General features: G+C 45.1%; 1 protein-coding gene across 1 annotated transcript in view; it reads right to left on the bottom strand.

Annotated features, from left to right (window-relative positions):
• The window catches only part of LOC120990860, a 73,275-nt gene that overhangs the window by 14,727 nt on the left and 39,576 nt on the right, over positions 1–18,972 (bottom strand). Inside the window, exon 7 of the mRNA XM_040419744.1 lies at positions 16,663–16,810. Within this exon, the coding sequence (XP_040275678.1) occupies positions 16,663–16,810 (148 nt within the window). The remainder of the gene's footprint in view (positions 1–16,662; positions 16,811–18,972) is intronic.

The raw sequence follows: 18,972 nt of genomic DNA, 5'->3' as shown, positions 1-18,972 counted from the left end.
CGAAAAAAAAAAAAAAGGGTACAAGTGGATTGTTAAATAAAGTAAAAAAAAAAAAAAAAAAGTGGGTTGTTCAAATAAAAATAAAAAAAAAAAAAAAAACCTTTATCCACCAAGCTTCATCCATACACCTCTAGCATAGGTACATCCGCCAATACAGCTACACGCTCGCACGACATACACACCCCGTTTCATCTCGTAGACTAGTGTCATACGTCATACGGTCTGTTTTCCACAAATCCTATACTTACATACATCACCTACCACGTCTGTAGGTTCTTTAGCCCGCAGTATTCGTTTTTAATTAATCTGCCACGTCACAGATTCACACAAACTCGGGCTCGCTTCATACGTCAGTGGAAACGACTATCATACTCCCTGTCAGCCTCGAAGGCTTTTCGTTCAATCGTTTCACGCTGCTGGGGGAGGGGGGGGGGAAGGGGAGGGGCTTAGATTCCGTCAGCTGGGTCCTCGTGCCATTACTGAGTTGATTACTTACAAGGTTGCTGCTTGTGCACATGTTTGACACTCATCATACACTACATACATACCTTAGACACATAGCTCGCACATCAGGCAGTTTGACAAAAAAAAAAAAAAGGGTACAAGTGGATTGTTAAATAAAGTAAAAAAAAAAAAAAAAAAAAATTTTAAAAAAAAAAAAAAAAAAAAAAAAAAAAAACCTTTATCCACCAAGCTTCATCCATACACCTCTAGCATAGGTACATCCGCCAATACAGCTACACGCTCGCACGACATACACACCCCGTTTCATCTCGTAGACTAGTCTCATACGTCATACGATCTGTTTTCCACAAATCCTATACTTACATACATCACCTACCACGTCTGTAGGTTCTTTAGCCCGCAGTATTCGTTTTTAATTAATCTACCACGTCACAGATTCACACAAACTCGGGCTCGCTTCATACGTCGGTGGAAACGACTATCATACTCCCTGTCAGCCTCGAAGGCTTTTCGTTCAATCGTTTCACGCTGGCGGGGGGGGGGGAAGGAAGGGGAGGGGCTTAGATTCCGTCATCTTGTTTGTCAGCTTACGGGCAGCAGGTCGTAGGGTTAACAGGTTGTTTTTTTTTTTTTTTCTCTTCTCTTTTTCTTTCTTCGTTTTTTTTTTGTTGTTGTTGTTTTGTGGTGTTTGTTGTGTTGTTTGCAGTGGTCTACGCCATCTGCAACTTCAGCCAGTGCAGGCTCCTGCATGTCTGTGCCACATGTTTTAGGGCACATCCGGTCACGGTCTGCACATTGAAGCCGGCGTGACTGAGCCGGGTGAATGTGGAGGCACTAGACCAGCTGCTGCGGCTTCATCCGGTTCAGCCGTTCCGTACATTCCTGGTGGAAGGGTTTTCACGGGGATTTCACACTGGGCTCATCACCTTGCCCCAGCAGACTCATGAATGTCCCAACTTGCAGTCGGCTTCTAAACATGCTGGTCTGGTGGATTCACTCTTGGCAGTTGAGCTGGACAAGGGTTTCATCATTGGTCCTTTCCAGTCCCCTCCTTTCTGCACTTGGAGGGTGAGCCCGGTGGGGGTGGTGCAGGGAAAATATTCCAATAAATTTCGTTTGATTTATGATTTGTCTGCTCCACATTCTTCCCACGTTCCTAGTCTCAACTCGTTGATTCCGTCCGAGGAATTTTCCTTGAAGTATACTTCCGTAGACCAGGCTATCCAGGTCATTCTTCAAGACAGGCATGGGGGCTTGACTGTCCAAAGCAGATGTCTCTGATGCGTTCAAACTGCTGCCCATTAGCCCATATCTCTGCAGTGGCATGGCATCAAATGGAGAGGATTCGTACTATTTCACCACCAAGTTGACGTTTGGTTCCTAGAGCAGCCCCAGTCTGTTTGACAGGTTAGCGCAGGCACTGAATGGATTTTGTTGGAACAGGGTTGCCAGAGTGTCATTCACTACCTGGATGATTTCTGTTGATCGAAGAACCCTCACAGGCACCTGTTGACTTGCAGGTTCTCTTGCAGGTCTTCAAGGAGTTAAACATTCCAGTGGCCGAACACAAAACAGAAGGGCCTGCGCAGGTTGTCACGTTCTTGGGGATCTCTCTGGATTCACGTGCCATGTCAGCCAGTCTGCCACAAGACAAACGCGACAGAATCAAATCAGGTGTCCGTTCCTTGCTCATGTCTCAGGTTTGCACCAAGAGAGAATTGCAGTCTCTGTTGGGCATGTTATACTTTGCCATGAGGATCATTCCTCAGGGTAGATCATTCATTTCAAGATTGCTAGTCTTATTACAACAGACCAGTGATTTGGACGCATCAGTGCATCTTAATGCTAACGCCCGAGAAGATCTGTTCATGTAAGACAGATTTCTCAGTGGGTGGAACGGCATTTCCATGTTTATTCCGAGGGCCACTTCTGATTCTCCACACGTATTTTCAGACGCAGCTGCCTCGGTAGGTTTCGCGGCCATATTGGCTCACATTGGTTCGCCGGCTCATGGCCCACACACGTGCTACAGTTGCCGGGGTTTTCTCAGATGTCGGCATTGTTCGAGATCTATCCTATCGTAGCAGCTGCTATAGTCTGGGGGCATAGGTGGTCGGGTCACACGGTGGTTTTCCACACTGACAACATGGCGACCGCAGAGATCATTAACAAGGGCAGATCTAAATCGTTACTTATCATGTCTTTCATGCGTAGATTGACCTGGATAGCTCTGGAACAGGGGTTTCATTTTCATGCCCGGTTTTTGGACGGGGTCAGCAACGTTGCAGCTGATGCTTTATCTCGTTTTGATTTTTCTCGCTTTTTCTTACAGAACCCAGAAGCAGACTCAGTGGGCACCCCGGTACCGGACTGGCGGCTGCTGGTCTTTGATTAGACTCTCTGATGGTGGTCGCCAGTTCACTCATTACCAAGTCTTTGTCGGCCAGTACGTTGCGGTCGTACCGCCGAGCGTGGGTGGTTTTTTCGAACTTTAAGTTGGCATATCCTAGAGGTGACACAGGTCAGGTCAAGTATATGGTGGCTTTCGTGCCTTATTGTCATTCGGTATTGGCTTTATCCTACAACACCATTAGGCTATATTTGGCTGGGGTGCAGCATTTTTTGGCACTTCAAGAGCCAGACAGACCCTCTATATTTTCAGCTCACCCGATCAAGGCCATCCTCAGAGGCATTCAAAAGAGCCAGGTCACGGTCAAGTCGGTCCGTCGACCTATTAAGGGGGACACGTTTCTTAGCCTGTCGGAAGTTCTCACATTCTCACCATTCAGAGTCCTTCCCAGCCTGGTGATCAAGGCGGCGATGTACTTGGCGTTTTACGGGTTTTTAAGACCAGGTGAAGTGACACAGGCCAGACAAGGGGCCGGTGGCTCTCCGCAAGGGAGATTTAGTCAGGATGGCAGTAACTCATTGCAGTTGCCTCACAACAAAACAAGGCAGGTAGGTCCCGGCCATGTAGTTAAGTTCTTCCAGACCACAAACGCATGGTGTCCAGTGACAGTCTTGGACAACCTCTTGCTGGCCCTTAGTCTTCACAGCCCCACCGACCCATTACTTCCATTCCCTGTTGGTCCACTGACGTCCAGCCAGTTCATCAAACATATTCGCATCCTGTTGACCAGTGTAGGATTGAATCCGGCTCAATTCTCGGGGCATTCTTTCCGCATCGGTGCGGCATCCGCAGCGTCCAAGCATGGAGTCCCTGTGCATATCATTAAACACTTGGGGCGCTGGCGCTCGGGGTGCTTTGTACGGTATATCCCGGAGCCACAAGCGGAGCTGGTCCAAGCATTCAGTACATTGGCAGAGTAGCACCTAGCACCTCAGGCCTATCCTTCCCTCACTGGTGGGTTTTGCCCCCTTTTTCAGGCATACCGACCTAGTGAGGCCAAGGCACACCTCAGGCCAATTAGGTAGGGGGGTGGTGGTTGGGCATCTTCCACTCGTTTAGGTCCTGACCACAAGTGTTAAGGCTGGCCGCAGGCTAGCCTGGATTTGTGGGAGGGGCCGGTACCTGTCTTAAGCAGTCTGGCTCTCCCAGGCAGCCTGGATTTGTGGGAGGGGCCGGTACCTGTCTTAAGCAGTCTGGCTCTCCCAGGCAGCACGTCGGCATTCGGACGTCCCCTGCCCACCCATTCCCATTCTTCATTCAGTCATTCAACCATCACATTCAGGGTATGCCCCCTTTTTCAGGCATACCGACCTAGTGAGGCCAAGGCACACCTCAGGCCAATTAGGTAGGGGGGTGGTGGTTGGGCATCTTCCACTCGTTTAGGTCCTGACCACAAATATGAGTTTCTGTCTGGACGTCTGTCTGGACGTCTTTCTGTTCTTTACGCGCGACCAAACGACTGGACCGATCTTCACCAAATTTGGCACACAGGTACATCAGGTGTCCGGGAAGGTTTTAGACTGGGTCTCAATTCTCTAGGACTTAGCGTTTCTGAGATATTGCACAAAAAATTACCTGCATTAGCCAATACAAGCCTGCAAGTGTTTCTCTTCATATGCCAACTGCCATACACACGGTCACATGTCCCTTATCAGCCAATAGAAGCTTGCAGGTCCTACTCCAGGTTTCCATAACAACTGATCACAGGTTTTAGCAGTTCGCAGGTCCTTAAATATTCAGTCATATGACGTGTATCAGCCAATATAAGTTCACATTTAATTTACCAGGTTTTCATAACAACACAGCCAAAAATAGACTGTAACTATACTGGACTGCCATACTGGATGTCAGCATTCTTATAAGGATTAGATACACAGCTCAGCAGACAGTATCATAGGATAGGATTAGATACACAGCTCAGCTGACAGTATCACACACGACAGGATTAGATACACAGCTTAGCAGGCATTATCACACAGTATAGGATATTAGATACACAGCTCAGCAGACAGTATCATAGGATAGGATTAGATACACAGCTCAGCAGACAGTATCACACATGACAGGATTAGATACACAGCACAGCTGGCAATATCACACAGTATAGGATATTAGATATACAGTACAGCTCAGCAGACAGTATCACAAAGGATAGGATTAGATACACAGCTCAGCAGACAGTATCACAAAGGATAGGATTAGATACACAGCTCAGCAGACAGTATCGCACAGGATAGGATTAGATAAACAGCTCAGCAGACAGTATGGCACAGGATAGGATTAGATACACAGCTCAGCAGACAGTGGGTCGGGGTGCTGTAGAGGTCATTGTTATGGGGGATACTGTCAATATCTTTTAACAACACACAAACATTAAATGAAATAGATGAAATATACCCATGCAAAGCCGGGTCCTTCTGCTAATATATATATATATATATATATATCCATAAAAAGCCGGGCAGCACTCCTTTATTTGGTTGAAAGATGGGTGCCAGCGGTAATCCCTTGATTCAGGATGATGAACAAATAATAAAAGTAAGCAGCACTCCTTGAAAGATGAAAAAAATGTGCTATTTATTCACACATGTCATATAGCAACGTTTCGGTTCTCTCTCAGAACCTTTTTCAAGCCACTTGGCTTGAAAAAGGTTCTGAGAGAGAACCGAAACGTTGCTATATGACATGTGTGAATAAATAGCAAATTTTTTTCATCTTTCAAGGAGTGCTGCAGACTTTTATTATTTATATATTTTTATATATATATATATATATATATATATATATATATATATACATATATACACACACACACAGATAAACACATACACACATATACACTGTTTGGGGATGGTAAACGGACGTCCATAGTTGTTTTATGTGCAGCAACTTACAGAGTTTCGTCATAAACTTGGACATAAAATGGGTCCCTTGGTTGGTCAGAACCTCTTTAGGTAGTCCTACTCAGGAAAACATCTCCATTAACTCCTTAGCTATGAGTTTGGCCGAGGTATGTCGCAGTGGCACCGCCTCCGGGTACCGAGTGGCGTAGTCTAGAATGACTAAGATGTGTTGATGCCCTCTGGCGGACTTCGGTACTGGGCCTATGAGGTCCATAGCTATTCTGTCAAACGGTACTTCGATAATCGGGAGAGGTACTAGGGGACTACGGAAATGTGGCTGGGGGCTAGTTATCTGGCAGGTCGGGCAAGACTTACAAAACTCTTCCACTTGTTTGAATATGCTGGGCCAGTAAAACCGCTGTAGAATACGATCCTGAGTTTTCTGAAGCCCCAGGTGACCCCCGAGAACATGATGGTGGGCTATATCTAACACAAGTTTGCGATAAGCCTTGGGGACCAGCAACTGTTCAATAGGCTGACCCTGTAGTTGGTTTACCCGATACAACATATCCTGATGAACCACAAACGAAGTGATACACTGACTCTGCCCCAGGTTGTTGTGGTTTACCATCTACTATTAACACATTTTCCCAGGCGCGGGATAGGGTTGGGTCCTGACGTTGGGCGGTACCAAAATTATCCCCAGAGACATTGAGGTCTGCCAATTCAGGACTCAGCGGCAAGTCTCCCACCATCACACTTAGCGGGGTTGTCTCCCCCTCTTCCACCGAAGTGGCAGTCACCCCTACTGCTGGCCCTTCAGTCTCAGGTTCCCAGGGTTCTGGTCTCCCCCCCTGAGCCGGGCCACTCTGCTAGGGTTACCCCTGTCTCATGGGTATTAGTCACACTCATAGCAGGCCACAGTGCCGGGAAGTCTCTCCCTATTATGAGTTCATAATGTAGATTTGTGGCGACAGCCACCTCGTGGGTCCATCTACCGGCCACCATGGTTAGAGACACCAGCGCAGTGGGGTAGTCTTTTAAGTTTCCATGGATGCACATCACCCCGACTTTCCGGCCAGTATACTCAGTGGAACGCACCAGGGTAGCCCTTACTAGGGTCACCAGACTCCCTCAGTCCAGCAGAGCCTCCGCCAGAGTGTCTCCTACTCCACCTGGCACAAATGATCTATAGACTCTGGGGTACCTGTTGCACACAGCCTCCTGGCATATAGCAACTGATGGTAGCCATAGTTAGTGTCCATGGGCTCAACCCGATGGGAACAGCACAAACAAAAAATGGAAGAGCAGCACAACTGGACCTTTAGACCAAAACCGGAATGCAACAGCCGCGATGGGACCGCAGATCCACAGCAGTCCAGGAACAGCAATGAAAGATGGTAGTCACAGCAGCATATCCAGTGCGACTGCGTAGGCGAAACGTCATACTTTGTTTGTGTGTGCACTCAAGGCTTCCAATAAAAGACACACTGGATATGCTGCTGTGACTACCATCTTTCATTCCCGATGGGAACAGTCAGCCCTTACATGGCCAGGCTCCTGACACCACCAGCAGACTATCGGAGCCAGGTACCGTGGGTAAATCCCGGGCGGGTTTTATCGGCTCAAATCTCCGGGCTTGGGGTGGAGATTTCCGGGGTTTGCCGACCCCCCTCCCGACAGAACCCTCCTTTAGATTCCTGGTAGCTTCATAGCGTTCCACCAGGTCCACCATCTCAGGGGCATTGCCAGGAGACACCTGACCGATCCAGTGCTGGAGCGGGTATGGCAAAGCATTCCATAACATATCGGCTTATAGTCTATCCAGCATAGCCGGGGGATTCAGCACATCAGGCTGTAGCCAATTTTGTAAGAGGTGGAGTAAGTCATAATACTGGGTCCTCGCAGGCTCAGCCAGCTTAAACCCCCACTGATGTACCCGCTGGGCCCAGACCAACACATTCACCCCTAGTCTTGCTAAAATCTCACCCTTTACTTTTTGGTAGTCGGCTGCTTGATCATCCAGCAAGTCGAAATACACCCGCTGGGAATCGGATGCCAGGAATGGAGCAACGACCTCAGCCCACTGGTCACGGGGTAGCTTTTCCCTGATGGACACTTTCTCGTACATCGCCAAGTAGGTTTCGATGCCGACTGCGGGGGTCATCTTAGGAATCGCGGCACGGAATGCTTTCCGGGCATCGTGGACACTCGAGGTTGTTTCTGCTGTCTGAAAAGCCATCCCGTGTTGTAGCAGCAACTGGTTAGTCTCCTGCTGCTGCTTATTATACTCTCGTTGCTGCAGGTTTGTCTCTCGCTGCTGCAGATTAGCCTCCATGAGGGCCTTCGCAACAGCCTCCATTTTGTCGTGGGGCACTGGTTGTAATACTAATGCCCATTATGGACTAAATTACACCTATTAATCCTGCACCTACCAAATTAACTAAGACTTAACTTTTAATAATGCTGCTATTAATACTTAATACTTTAATAAATATCAAAATCATTAAAACTTCCAGCATTCGCTGGCCTTTGAGTCTCAATCAGAGTGCCCTGTCAGTATGTCACCTGACCGGGTCTATCTGCTACTATGTAGATACACACTGGTGCCTAACTGGCTGCGCGCTGCCAGTATAATATGCGGGCACTGTGTGATTGCTTGACACTATCATAAGAGGCTGCAGCGAACTGCTGTGTTAAAATTAGAGCTTCACGCTCTAATTTTAACACAGCAGTTCGCTGCAGCCTCTTATGATAGTGTCAAGCAATCACACAGTGCCCGCATATTATACTGGCAGCGCGCAGCCAGTTAGGCACCAGTGTGTATCTACATAGTAGCAGATAGACCCGGTCAGGTGACATACTGACAGGGCACTCTGATTGAGACTCAAAGGCCAGCGAATGCTGGAAGTTTTAATGATTTTGATATTTATTAAAGTATTAAGTATTAATAGCAGCATTATTAAAAGTTAAGTCTTAGTTAATTTGGTAGGTGCAGGATTAATAGGTGTAATTCAGTCCATAATGGGCATTAGTAGTAACGAACTGTTGTATAACACACCACATCCTTGCACTTAAAGGGAAAGTTAGTATCTGGTTGTAATACAGCTGGTTTAATGTACGACAAACAACCGTGCCTGAAAAATGTCTAAGCCAAAAATATCGGCGTTCACGCCAGCCTCACTGCGCTTACCCACATCCTCCACCAATTGTGGGGACTCGCTCTGGTAGACAGGATTAGCGGACGCTGTATAGAGGCAACAACAAGTTCTTTGGATCAAACAGTTCAGTGTTTTATTCACGCTTTAGGCAAGTGACAAAACAAGCAGTCATAATTAAACAAAAAGTCACCTTGCGGTGTTGGTGGTAATTCACACCATGCAGCAATTCTGCTTCAAAGAATCCTTGCTGATAGCAGCACCACCCTGTTTTCATGCCAAACAGGTAGCAAGCCTTCATCCAGACACAAGGCTCCCAGATCTCAACACAGAGACATGGCTTCTGAGCCCAGCTGCCTATTTAAGGACAGCCAGGTGCTGCCATAACCCGGACCGGCATTTAAAATCCGGTCCGGTATTTGACCTCACCTGGCTGTAAATCAGCCCAGCAGCACATGCTGGAAGGAAAATACCTGTCTTCCAAGATCAAACCTCTCACTGTGTCACAATATATATATATATATATATATATATATACACACACCTTTTCTAGTACATTTCAGGCCCCCTTCAGATACAGTCACACTGGGGGCCCGACCTGGCCTGAACTGTAGCAGAAAAGACACTGCTCCTGGACCCCTTCTCCACTCGGGCCCCAAAGCAGCTGCTTCCCCTGTAGCTACGCCACTGGTTTGCCTGTTCATCAGGTGATCAGCAGCACTATTTACACAGGGCAATTATCAAGCAGTGAAAAGGGCCAGTGATAATATCTACAGTATAAGAACATGAATTTACTCTAATAAAAGAAATATGGAGATGTATTATGGGCTATGTACTGCTTAACTTATGGAGAATAATGGAGCTCTGTTACTGTATATTAACACATTGTGGTTGTGGTGCGGGACAAAGCTGCACTACTGCTTCAGCATCAAAAACCATATCAAAACATATATAACGTTTTTCTGCATGAACTTTCTGACTAAGAACAAAGCTCTAATTTTAGTGTTAAATGTGATTTTATTTAGCTGAATGTCAGCCGTCTCAATCATGCTGTAAAGCCCTTTATCAAGCAGTAGACAGAAGAACCACCTTTCCGTGTGGCGGTTTTGTTGTGGTCATGATCAGTGCAGAAGCTGAAAAGGGTCAGGTGATTGCTGCCTTTACATGCAGCTTTCACCTCCTCTAACGAGCAGGCAATTATCTGGAACGATTCCTGATTATTGCCCGTACGTCCAAATCGCAAGTAATTTACTGCATTTGGACATACAGTCACGTCCAAACTGCTTACCCTCTCTCAAAAAACAAGCCCCCACACAGCTACGTTGGTGAAAAAATAAATAAGTTATGGACTTTAGTATATGGCGATGCAAAATATAATTTATTTTTAACACAAAAGTGATTTTATGCTGAAAAAGTAGTAAAATATAAAAAAAACTATATAAAGTTGGTATCGCCATAACCGTGTCAACCCACAGAATAAAATTATCATATCAAATTTACAGCAAGAAGAACTCCATAAAAAATAAAAATAAAAGTGACACGATTGCCATTTTTACCCAATTCACATCCACAATAAAAGTTATAAAAAGTGATCAAAAAGACTTATGTACCCCAAAATGATACCAATAGAAACTACAGCCCCTCCTTCAAAAAACAAGCCCCCACACAGCTACGTTGGTGAAGAAATAAAAATGTTATTGATGTTAGTATATGGTGATGCGAACTATCATTTATTTTAAACACAAAAGTGATTTTATGCTGTAAAAGTAGTAAAACATAAAAAAACTATATACAGTGAGGAACAGAAGTATTTGAACACCCTGCAATTGTGCAAGTTCTCCCACTTAGAAATCATGGAGGGGTCTGAAATTCACATTGTAGGTGCATTCCCACTCTGAGAGACAGAATAAAAATAAAAAAACAGGAAATCACATTGTATGATTTTTAAAGAATTTCTTTGTCTTGCACTGCTAAACATAAGTATTAGAACACCTGAGAAACAGCAAGAATTCTGGTTCTCAAAGACCTGTTACTGTGCCTTTAAAAAGTCCACCTCTACTCCACTCACTAATATAACTTAGTAGCACCTGTCTGAGTTCTTTAAAGACACCTGTCCACCCCACAGTCAGTCAGACACCAACTACTACCATGGGCAAGACCAAAGAGCTGTCAAAAGACACCAGAGACAAAATTGTGGACCTCCACAAGGCTCGAAAGGGCTACAGAGCAATTGCCAAGCAGCTTGGTGAAAATAGATCAACTGTTGGAGCAATTGTTAGAAAATGAAAGAGGCTAAAGACGACTGTCAGTCTCGCTCGGACTGGGGCTCCATGCAAGATCTCACCTCGTGGGGTATCACTGATGATAAGAAAGGTGAGAAATCAGCCCAGAACGACAAGGGAGGAGCTGGTCAATGACATGAAAAGAGCTGGGACCACAGTTTCAAAGGTCACTGTTGGTAGAACACTACGCCATCATGGTTTCAAATCATGCATTGCATGGAAGGTTCCCCTGCTCAAGTCATCACATGTCCAGGCCCGTCTGAAGATTGCCAATGACCATCTGGATGATCCAGAGGAGGCATGGGAGAAAGTCATGTGGTCAGATGAGACCAAAGTAGAACTTTGTGGTCTAAACTTCACTCGTATTTGGAGGAAAAAGAAGGATGAGTTGCATCCCAAGAACACCATCCCTACTGTGAAGCATGGGGGTGGTAACATCATGCTTTGGGGGTGCTTTTCTGCGAAGGGGACAGGACGACTGGACTGTATTAAGGAGAGGATGAATGGGGCCATTTATTGTGAGATTTTGAGCAACAACCCCCTTCCATCAGTCAGAGCATTGAAGATGGGTCGTGGCTGGGTCTTCCAACATGACACCGACCCTAAGCACACAGCCAGGATACCCATGGAGTGGCTCCGTAAGAAGCATATCAAGGTTCTGCAGTGGCCTAGCCAGTCTCCAGACCTAAATCCAATAGAACATCTTTGGAGGGAGCTGAAACTCCGTATTGCTCAGCGACAGCCCCGAAACCTGACAGATCTAGAGGAGATCTGTGTGTAGGAGTGGGCCAAAATCCCTGTTGCAGTGTGTGAAAACCTGGTCAAGAACCACAGGAAACGTTTGACCTTTGTAATTGCAAACAAATGCTTCTGTACCAAATATTAACACTGATTTTCTCAGGTGTTCAAATACTTATGTTCAGCAGTGCAAGACAAATAAATTCTTTAAAAATCATACAATGTGATTTCCTGACTTTTTTTTTTTTATTCTGTCTCTCAGAGTGCGAATGCACCTACAATGTGAATTTCAGACCCCTCCATGATTTCTAAGTGGGAGAACTTGCAAAATTGCAGGGTGTTCAAATACTTCTGTTCCTCACTGTACATTTTGTATAGCCATAACTGTATCAAAACAATAACAACAAACACAGGTGCACTCTGTAATCTCACTAAACCCTCAAACTGATTTTAAAATTGAGAGATTAGTCAACATGTTCTACGGTGTAGAACATGTCTAAGCCCGGGCACCACGCCAAGGTTTCTCAAGTAGCCCGGGACCTAACACTCTCCTACCTGAGCCGTATGGGCGATACCAGGAGCCAGTGGGCAAATTACAGGAGCATAAGGCCGACTCACAAACAGCTCACCAGTTACCTCCAGCATGTAGCCATGCTTGCAATGGGAGGAGGGAGGAGTCTGCGAGTCCCACTCAAGACTGGCTGATATGTCCCAGGCCTCACAGGTGCACCTAAATGTGGCCTGTAGATGGAAAACAGGCACATTTAAATTGGAGTTTATACACCTCCAGGAATCTATATATACAAACTAAGAAGACAGGTTGGCATTAGCAGGAGGTGCTCGAACCCACATGCAGTTGTGCATATATACAGGGGAGCAAATCCTGCACTTGTGGCCTGTTGCTAATGGCAATCCCCAGCAAAATGCATACGGTGGAGGATGCCCGCGGCGAACCACAAGTACCACAATAGACATCCTACACAAGGTAACAAGTGCGGATGTGATAATTAATATAACAATATAACAAAACAATAACAACAAACACAGGTGCACTCTGTAGTCTCACTAAACCCTCAAACTGATTTTAAAATTGAGAGATTAGTCAACATGTTCTACGGTATAGAACATGTCTAAGCCCGGGCACCACGCCAAGGTTTCTCAAGTAGCCCGGGACCTAACACTCTCCTACCTGAGCCGTATGGGCGATACCAGGAGCCAGTGGGCAAATTACAGGAGCATAAGGCCGACTAGAAAACAGCTCACCAGTTCCCTCCAGCATGTAGCCATGCTCTATACCGTAGAACATGTTGACTAATCTCTCAATTTTAAAATCAGTTTGAGGGTTTAGTGAGATTACAGAGTGCACCTGTGTTTGTTGTTATTGTTTTGTTATATTGTTATATTAATTATGACATCCGCACTTGTTACCTTGTGTAGGATGTCTATTGTGGTACTTGTGGTTTGCCGCGGGCATCCTCCACCGTATGCATTTTGCTGGGGATTGCCATTAGCAACGGGCCACAAGTGCAGGATTTGCTCCCCTGTATATATGCACAACTGCCTGTGGGTTCGAGCACCTCCTGCTAATGCCAACCTGTCTTCTTAGTTTGTATATATAGATTCCTGGAGGTGTATAAACTCCAATTTAAATGTGCCTGTTTTCCATCTACAGGCCACATTTAGGTGCACCTGTGAGGCCTGGGACATATCAGCCAGTCTTGAGTGGGACTCGCAGACTCCTCCCTCCTCCCATTGCAAGCATGGCTACATGCTGGAGGTAACTGGTGAGCTGTTTGTGAGTCGGCCTTATGCTCTTGTAATTTGCCCACTGGCTCCTGGTATTGCCCATACGGCTCAGGTAGGAGAGTGTTAGGTCCCGGGCTACTTGAGAAACCTTGGCGTGGTGCCCGGGCTTAGACATGTTCTACACCGTAGGACATGTTGACTAATCTCTCAATTTTAAAATCAGTTTGAGGGTTTAGTGAGACTGCAGAGTGCACCTGTGTTTGTTATTGTTTTGTTATATTGTTATATTAATTATGACATTCGCACTTGTTACCTTGTGTAGGATGTCTATTGTGGTACTTTTGGTTCGCCGCGGGCATCCTCCACCGTATGCATTTTGCTGGGGATTGCCATTAGCAACGGGCCACAAGTGCAGGATTTGCTCCCCTATATATATGCACAACTGCATGTGGGTTCGAGCACCTCCTGCTAATGCCAACCTGTCTTCTTAGTTTGTATATATAGATTCCTGGAGGTGTATAGACTCCAATTTAAATGTGCCTGTTTTCCATCTACAGGCCACATTTAGGTGCACCTGTGAGGCCTGGGACATATCAGCCAGTCTTGAGTGGGACTCGCAGACTCCTCCCTCCTCCCATTGCAAGCATGGCTACATGCTGGAGGTAACTGGTGAGCTGTTTGTGAGTCGGCCTTATGCTCCTGTAATTTGCCCACTGGCTCCTGGTATCGCCCATACGGCTCAGGTAGGAGAGTGTTAGGTCCCGGGCTACTTGAGAAACCTTGGTGTGGTGCCCGGGCTTAGACATGTTCTATACCGGAGAACATGTTGACTAATCTCTCAATTTTAAAATCAGTTTGAGGGTTTAGTGAGACTGCAGAGTGCACCTGTGTTTGTTATTGTTTTGTTATATTGTTATATTAATTATGACATCCGCACTTGTTACCTTGTGTAGGATGTCTATTGTGGTACTTGTGGTTCGCCGCGGGCATCCGCCACCGTATGCATTTTGCTGGGGATTGCCATTAGCAACGGGCCACAAGTGCAGGATTTGCTCCCCTGTATATATGCACAACTGCATGTGGGTTCGAGTACCTCCTGCAAATGCCAACCTGTCTTCTTAGTTTGTACATAACTGTATCAACCCACATAATAAAATTATCATATCATATTTAAGGCAAGAGGAATCCTATAATAAAAAATTAAAAACAGTGACACAATTGCCATTTTTACCCACTTCACCTCCACAAAAAATGGTATAAAAAGTGATCAAAAAGACTTATGACACCAATAAAAACTACAGCCCGTCCCACAAAAAAACAAGTCCCTACACAGCTACATTGGTGAAAAAATAAAAAAGTTATGGACTTTAGTATATGACGATGCTAAATATTATTTATTTTTAACAAACTTTTGTAAGTGTAAATTCCATAGGAACGCTGGGATGCACATGTGTAGAACTATAGTATTATATCATACTGCATACAATAACTAAATCAAATACTAGTACCACACAACAATGCCTTTAAATAAGAGAGTGTCACAGATTGCTTCCTTTTTAGCTCGTTCCAATTACATGCCTGTGTGCAATGCTGTTTATTAATCTATTAGGTAGATTCCAGCTTTTTTTCCGAATGAGTATACTAAATATAGCCAGCATAATATCACTCAGGCTGAGAGTTAGTCAGCTGCAACCAGGTGACGGCTGTTTTCATTCTCTAACCAAACCGATTCTCTCTTTCAACATTAGTCATAATGCAGTGTCCCCACTGCAAGTAGTTAACCGCTTCATGACCAGAGTGTTTACCCTCGACCCCCTTCCTTAATAGGCCAATTTTTCAGTTTTCTGAATGGACCTAAGTGCAAATAACTAATTTCTGAGCCAACTGGACATCTTAGAACTTTATTTTGTGCCATTAGATGACAGATAACATATTTAAGGAAAAACTGTAAAAAATAATTTTTTTTTTCTTTCTGTTACAAGACAAAACATTACAAAATTCTTAATTTTTTAAAGAAAGAAAAAAGAAAAAAAATGTGTGTACATTTGTATATTTTACACAAAGTCCGCTATACTATTGCTAAAACGGATAAATATATATTTTTTATTTTTTTATGAATGAAAAAGGGTGAAAAATGTGTGTAGGTGTGTGTATGTGTACGTAGTCTGCTATACTATTTCTAAAACTGGTAACTTTTTTATTTTCTTTATTTCACGTCATATTAATTTTTATGATTTTGTTTTATCATTTATTTATTTATTTATTTATTTATTTATTTTAATGAAACAAGTGCCAGTAAAGAATCACACTGGTTTACTGCAAACGTCGACTCTCTGTGCTTATTTCGTATTAAGGTGCACCATGCCGGCGCTTAGGCCTCATGCACACGGCCGTTGTTTTGGTCCGCATCTGAGCCGCACTTTTTGCAGCTCGGATGCAGCCCATTCACTTCAATGGGGCCGCAAAAGATGCGGATAGCACTACGCGTGCTGTCCACATTCTTTGCTCCGTTCCGTGGCGCCGCAAAAGAAATATAACCTGTCCTATTCTTGTCCGTTTAGTTATATCAATGGCTGTCTGTGCCGTTCCGCAAATTGCGGAACGCACACGGACGCCATCCGTGTTTTGCGGAACCGCAATTTGCGGACCGCAAAACACACAACGGTGATGTGCATGTAGCCTTAGGCTGTGTATGGAGTGGGAAGTTCCCTAGTGGCTAGGAAAAGCTGGCTCCACCCCTTCCTCCCTAGGAAGAAGTGAACTTCAGTCTAGTGTGAGCTGGAGATGACACCGCTAAGGAGCTGTGCTGACAGGGAAATCATCTGAGTGACAGCATACGTGCCAGCTCTTGACAGAAAGTGTTACAGAAGACAGTGGAAAGTGGAGCGTCCACAAAAAAGGATTGCAGAGCATTTTGTCAGAGAAAGCTAAACAAATTTACACTGAGGCTGCAGACTGCAAATCTTCACTGAGGCTTCTGCAGTGTCTGAGAACTAATACTCCAATTATTATGTACTTACATAAGCTGTCGTCATTGGCAATATGTCTGAATCTCTGGCATACGTCTGCAACTCTTGAGAGATCTCCATGGGATAGGAGGGAAAAAATATAAATCCACAGCTCATCTGGAAGAAGGAGCCATAGAGAACTATTTTCTCCTTCACACATCTATTTAAAAAAAATCCAGATACATGTTTATCATAATATCATACAAAGTCAAAAATAACATATAATACTGACTGTAATTTTGAAACAAGACAATAATTAGGTTTTTAGTAAATATCAGTAATACAAGTGATTACTAGACACCATTAAAGGGAATTAGATTAAGTGAAAGTAAATCAACAATCCCTTGAGGGATTCTTCATGTCCTATTTTTCTATAGCACTAACATATTCCCCAGCCCTGTACATACAGTTAAACTGTTACATACACTTTTAAGCCACATTTTTAAAATGCATTGGGTCATTTATCAAACTGGTGTAAAGTAGAACTGGCTTAGGTACCCACAGCAACCAATCAGAATTAACCTTTAATTTTCCAATTGAGCTGTGAAAAATGAAAGGTGGTATCTGATTGGTTTCTATGGGCACCTAAGCCAGTTCTAATTTACACCAGTTTGATAAATGACCACATCAGTTTTTCCCAATTCCTGGCATTTAACCCAAGTGCACATTCCCTCTCCTAGGTCAGTTGATATCATTACTATATTTCAAGAATGTGAAAAGTCAGAATAATGCTAAAGACAATGCTTTATTTCAGCTTTTATTTGTTTCATCACACTCCCAGTGACTTAGAAGTTTATATACACTGACACTGACCAAAAATATAAACGCAACACTTTCGGTTTTTCTCCCATTTTGCTTGAGCTGAACTCAAAGATCTGAAACATTTTCTACATGCACAAAAGACCCATTACTCTCAAATATTGTTCAAAAATCTGTCTAAGGCCTCTTTCACACTTGCGTTGTTGGGATCCGGCATGCACTTCCGTTGCCCGCCGGATCCGGAAAAACGCAAGTGTACTGAAAGCATTTGAAGACGGAACCGTCTTCCAAATGCTTTCAGTGTTACTATGGCACCCAGGACGCTATTAAAGTCCTGGTTGCCATAGTAGGAGCGGGGAGCGGGGGAGCAATATACTTACAGTCCGTGCGGCTCCCGGGGCGCTCCAGAATGACGTCAGAGCGCCCCATGCGCATGGATGACGTGATCCATGCGATCACGTGATCCATGCGCTTGAGGCGCCCTGACGTCACTCTGGAGCGCCCTGGGAGCCGCACGGACGGTAAGTATGCTGCTCCCCCGCTCCCCGCTACCCTTTACCATGGCTGTCAGGACTTTAGCGTCCCGGCAGCCATGGTAACCATTCAGAAAAAGCTAAATGTCGGATCCGGTAATGCGCCGAAACTACGTTTAGCTTAAGGCCGGATCCGGATCAATGCCTTCCAATGGGCATTAATTCCGGATCCGGCCTTGCGGCAAGTGTTCCGGATTTTTGGCCGGAGCAAAAAGCGCAGCATGCTGCAGTATTTTCTCCGGCCAACAAACGTTCCGTTCCGGAACTGAAGACATCCTGATGCATCCTGAACGGATTTCTCTCCATTCAGAATGCATTAGGATAATCCTGATCAGGATTCTTCCGGCATAGAGCCCCGACGACGGAACTCTATGCCGGAAGACAATAACGCAAGTGTGAAAGAGCCCTAAATGTGTGTTAGTGAGCACTTCTCCTTTGCCGAGATAATCCATCCCACCTCACAGGTGTGGCATATCAAGGTGCTGATTAGACAGCATGAATATTGCACAGGTGTGCCTTAGACTTCCCACAATAAAAGGCCACTCTGAAATGTGCAGATTGATCACACAGCACAATGCCACAGATGTCGCAACGTTTGAGGGAGCGTGCAATTGGCATGCTGACTGCAGGAATGTCTACCAGAGCTGTTGCCCGTACAATGAATGTTCATGTCATTACCATAAGCCGTCTCCAAAGGCGTTTCAGAGAATTTGGCAGTACATCCAACCGGCCTCACAACCGCAGACCACGTGTAACCACACCAGCCCAAGACCTCTACATCCAGCATGTTCAACTTCATGATCGTCTGAGACCAGGCACCCGGACAGCTGCAGCAACAATCGGTTTGCATAACCAAAGAATTTCTGCACAAACTGTCAGAAACCGTCTCAGGGAAGCTCATCTGCATGCCCGTCGTCCTCATCGCGGTCTGGACCTGACTGCAGTTCGTCGTTGTAACCGACTTGAGTGGGCAAATGCTCACATTCGATGGCGTCTGTCACGTTGGAGAGGAGTTCTGTTCATGGATGAG

Source organism: Bufo bufo, chromosome 2 (genome assembly GCF_905171765.1).
Source record: "Bufo bufo chromosome 2, aBufBuf1.1, whole genome shotgun sequence".
Lineage (NCBI taxonomy): Eukaryota > Metazoa > Chordata > Amphibia > Anura > Bufonidae > Bufo > Bufo bufo.
This window is presented reverse-complemented; position numbering and strand designations above follow the sequence as displayed.